Source organism: Chiloscyllium plagiosum, chromosome 2 (genome assembly GCF_004010195.1).
Source record: "Chiloscyllium plagiosum isolate BGI_BamShark_2017 chromosome 2, ASM401019v2, whole genome shotgun sequence".
Taxonomy (NCBI): domain Eukaryota; kingdom Metazoa; phylum Chordata; class Chondrichthyes; order Orectolobiformes; family Hemiscylliidae; genus Chiloscyllium; species Chiloscyllium plagiosum.
This window is the reverse complement of record NC_057711.1, coordinates 9,857,516-9,859,237: the sequence shown is the minus strand read 5'-3', so window position 1 is coordinate 9,859,237 and position 1,722 is coordinate 9,857,516. Positions and strand designations below refer to the sequence as shown.

The 1,722-nt window shown below is 46.4% G+C and overlaps 1 protein-coding gene across 1 annotated transcript in view; it reads left to right on the top strand.

The window, feature by feature from the left end:
- The first annotated feature begins 227 nt into the window (after nt 1–227).
- Nucleotides 228–1,722, top strand: part of LOC122556670 (hepatocyte growth factor activator) — a 79,587-nt gene continuing 78,092 nt past the window's right edge. Inside the window, exon 1 of the mRNA XM_043703685.1 lies at nt 228–381. Within this exon, the coding sequence (XP_043559620.1) occupies nt 319–381 (63 nt within the window). The 5' untranslated portion in view covers nt 228–318. The remainder of the gene's footprint in view (nt 382–1,722) is intronic.

Genomic DNA, 1,722 nt, shown 5'->3' with positions numbered 1-1,722 from the left:
GACAAATCACAGGGTTTCCAGAAGCTTCTTCCCTTGTTGATTCAGGTGTTTGTTTTAATGGGATTTTTTTCTCGTTGTTGTTGAAACTCTGATGTTGCTTTCCATCGATTTGGTAAATGTTTGGTTAATGATCAATGAAGATATGCGAGACCTGGATAAATGATCCCCCTTCCCTAAGGGCTGTGACCACTGCAGGGTCAAAGGAGCAGAATGGTTTTCAAAATGTCACCTGACCCACTCTGTGGTCAGGCAGTGACCTGGCACTACCTCGATACTGTCCGAGTGACGGAGTTAAGGTTTGAATGTGCCTAGGACGCCATGTTAGCACAATATTCAATGATTCTCTCTTGGTGCTGTCTTGCAGGTGGGCTGACGCAAAAGGTATGTTCATCTTTAGTCTCTTGTTTGAAAAATTGTACATTGATATAACAACCCTTCATAGCTTCTGAATTTCACCCAGGGCTTTACTGTCATGGGTGGCACTGCTGCCTCACAGTTCCAAGGACCTGGGTTTGATTCCACCCTCGGGTGACTGTGTGGAGTTTGTACGTTGTTCACGTGTCCATGTGGGTTTCCTCCCACAGTCCAAAGATGTGTAGGTTAGGTGGATTGTCCATGGGAAATATAGGATTACACGGGTAGGGTAGGGGAGTGGGTGGAATGCCCTCCGAAGGATCGATGTGAACTCAGTGGAGCAAATGGCCTGCTCCCACACTGTCGGGATTCTATGGAAATAACAGCAAAACCCACAAAAGGTGGGGGAGAGTGGCAACAGGCTGTTGAGCTGGATGACCAGCCATGATCATAATGAGTGGCGGAGCAGCCTTCAGAGGGCCGAATGGCCTACCCCAGCGCCTATTCTCTGTTTTTCTAATTGTAAGAAATGACAGGGTGCAGGGATCAGGGGGAAAAGGCAGGAGATTGGCATTAGGTAAGAGAATCGGGTGGGTGGGGGGGGGGCACGATGGGCTGAATGGCCTACTTCAGCACCGTAACAATTCAGTGATTGTGTGAAGTGCACATGTGAAGGATAAATAGTAGCTAGGAGAGCTGGAACCTGCCCTTTTTCATAGAATCATCATCGAATCATACAGTATGGAAGAGGACATTCACCCCCATCGAGTCTGTGCTGTTTGATCTTTGACATTATATCCGATAGAGTTTCTTTGTGAGGCAAGGTCAGGGAATAACGGATAATGGGAGAGATTGGAAGGTTCCTTTCACTCCGGGGACGGAGTGTGGACAGGGTTATCACACATGGCTACTGAGGCTGGATGAATCACAGAACTATTGCTGCAGTCGGCTGGGGAAGGGTTAGAATAGACAGAGCAATGATAGCTGCCTGGTGTACTGTCAGTTCAAATGATTCAGCACAGATTTTACAGTTATTTCGTTTTAGTGGACCTATTGAATTTTGCATTTATTGCTTATCTTTGGTTGCCTTGAGAAGACTATATTCCTTCTTCAACTTCAAGTCTACATTTCCTAGATATTTAATGACTGTAAGATCATGAGAAGATGAAGGAGCAGAAGTGGGCCTTTCAACCCTTCAGGGCTGCTCCACATGGATGTTCTGACAATCCTCACCTCCGCTTTCCCCAACACCTTTGATTCCCCCAAAGGTTAATAATCTGTCCATCTCAGCTTTGAAGATACTTAATGACTCAGCCTCCACAATGGGGCAAAAGTGAGGACTGCAGATGCTGGAGATTAGAGTCAAGA